This window comes from Adiantum capillus-veneris, chromosome 21, assembly GCF_014529385.1.
Source record: "Adiantum capillus-veneris isolate H3 chromosome 21, ASM1452938v2, whole genome shotgun sequence".
Classification (NCBI taxonomy): Eukaryota; Viridiplantae; Streptophyta; class Polypodiopsida; order Polypodiales; family Pteridaceae; genus Adiantum; species Adiantum capillus-veneris.
In genome coordinates, this window is record NC_140951.1 from 9,419,023 (window position 1) to 9,421,477 (window position 2,455).

The 2,455-nt window shown below is 37.7% G+C and overlaps 1 protein-coding gene across 1 annotated transcript; it reads left to right on the plus strand.

Moving 5' to 3' along the window:
• Positions 1-548: 548 nt before the first annotated feature.
• Positions 549-1,016, plus strand: LOC147430522 (uncharacterized). The gene has a single exon (XM_086493556.1). It carries the CDS (start codon positions 549-551, stop codon positions 1,014-1,016), a length of 468 nt encoding a protein of 155 aa, XP_086349682.1.
• The last annotated feature ends 1,439 nt before the right edge of the window (positions 1,017-2,455 follow it).

Sequence of the window (2,455 nt, forward strand, 5' to 3'; positions counted from 1 at the left end):
CTCAGATGAAGTGGAAATGTTTGAGTATGGACTTTGTTACAAGTCTTCCAAAGACAACTGGAAACTATGATTATATTTTTGTCATAGTAGATAGGCTCACTAAGGTGGTTCATCTAATTCCAGTAAAGCAGACAGCCACCGCCATCAACATAGCCCAAGTATTTGTCAAAGAGGTAGTAAGATTACATGGAATCCCTGCAAGAATCATCAGTGATCAGGATGCCAAATTTACTTCTGAATTTGGGCAAGCCATGTTTCAATCTCTGGGTGCCCAACTGAATCTCGGCTCAGTACATCATCCGGAGACTAAAGGTCAAACTCAGCGAGTAAATCAAGTCATTGAACATATGCTTTGAGCATACTGCAACTAGCAGCCCCATCAATGGATCAAGTTTATTCCCCTAGTTGAGTTTGCTATAACGTCTTCTCACCATCGCAACCTCAAAATGTCACCCTTTAAAGCCTTGTATGGTCAGGAATTTTTAGTCCCTCTTCGATTAGCCGACCTAGCTCTTCATGTTCCTGTCGTTAAGTCTACACTGGAAGAGATGGATCATCAACTTCTAGTAATTAGAGACAACTTGAAGAGAGCTAGTGATAGGCAGAAGAGCTATGATGATCTTCACCGCTCCGCTAGAAGCTTTAGTGAAGGCGAACAAGTTTTTCTCAGAGTCAAACCCAAACACAGCTCCTTAAAGCTAGGGCAATTCAATAAGCTTGCATTCAGATATTGTGGACCTTTTGGAATCCTTAGAAAGATAGAAGAACAAGCCTACAAGTTAGCCTTATCGCCTCATATGCGCATTCATAATGTTTTTCATATCATCCTCCTTAAGAAATATGTTGCTGACCCTCTATATGTTTTGAATCATGATGACACCATTCTCGTCAATCAGGAAGAATGTCAAATGGAACCAGAACAAGTTCTGGAAACTAAAGAGAAGCAACTGCGGCACGGGACAATTCAAGAAGTACTAATCAAGTGGAAGGGCTATCCGGTTGAAGATGCTTCCTAGGAAGATTGGGACCAGCTAATTACCCAATTTCCAAGTTTTGGAGGATGAGCCTATGTAATTCATCTTTGGAATCAAATCAATATCTCCCTTTTGTCCAAACCCTTGATCATATTTTTGGTTGGTTCTTTGGAACAACTTATAATTATTCTTCAAGATATCGATGGCACTTTTAATGTTATTTTTATGCGGATGTAATCAATTGTCATTTTTATAGAATTCAAGCATCTCTAGTCAGTCAATTCTTTTGAGATTCAAATCGTCTATGGTGTTTTACAAGTCTAATTGTTATGATACGTGAAATATCTACTTACCAAGTGAAAGATGAGGCAGTAAGCTATAAACATAAGAGAAATAAGGATGGAGGAAATAAATTGCATACACAAGGGAGGAGATATTGCAAAATTAATTGAAAGATCAGTATGAAATCCTTAACTGTCAAGGACATGGTATCCGTTGGAGGATATCAATAGAGAAATTAGTCAACACTCAAAACGGAAAAAGTTAAAATCTAGGTAAGAATGGTAAGATTTTTACAAAGCGTATTGAGGCTAGATAGAGTGTGAAGTGAAGAAATGATCTTCAGACCTCACAAGAGAAACACAATCTGGTCACACCAAAGGAAAAATACCTAGTTGAGTAAGCGCACATTCAGTAACTAAAGTAACCTGAGTCATTAAGACTTCTTTATGATTAAGACTTTTGAGTCAGTGCTAAAAAAATGGAAGAGAAGTGTATTATTGAAGGTCCATACCAGCTTCACTGTCCTTTAAACTAAATACCCTAAAGTTATTGACCATCTTCAATCATAAGTTGACCAAATATTGAGTATGTCTACTCTCTAAAGTATGTCCAGAGCTGAGGAAAACTCTTTCCTTTTGTTGGGGAGTTTGTAAGGTCCCTCCCTAAACCCTAGAGCCATTCAGAACTTTTTCAGTGTAGAAAATAATTTAGAAAAAGCAAGACAGACAAAGAAGTCATGCGGACAACGAGACTTTACTCCAGAATGAAAAGACAAGGATATTCCGGATAAAAAATTACGTAATCCCTATATTTCTCCAAGAAGATTAAGATTATTTTTATACTTCTTCGTCAAAAGCCACGTGGGAACTGATCTAGATCGAGAACTGGCAGAAAAAGAGAAACTTGATTGGGAGATAAAGTTAAGAGATAGGATTTGACAAGAAATTGGGGTCCAATAAGAATCAAGAAGAGAATTGGGGACCAATAGGAATTGAGAAGAAATTGGGGTCCAATAAGAATCCAGAAAAGAATTGGGGTCCAATAGGAATTGAGAAGAGATTGGGGTCCAATAAGAATTGAGAAGAGAATTGGGGTCCAATAGAAATTGACAAGAGAATTGGGGTCCAATAGGAATTGAGAAGAGAATTGTGTTCCAATAGGAATTGAGAAGAGAATTGGGATCCAATAGGAATTTAGAA

Bases quoted from the DNA above. Each gene is read 5' to 3' on its own strand.
- LOC147430522 (XM_086493556.1), top strand. From the start codon at position 549: ATGGATCATCAACTTCTAGTAATTAGAGACAACTTGAAGAGAGCTAGT.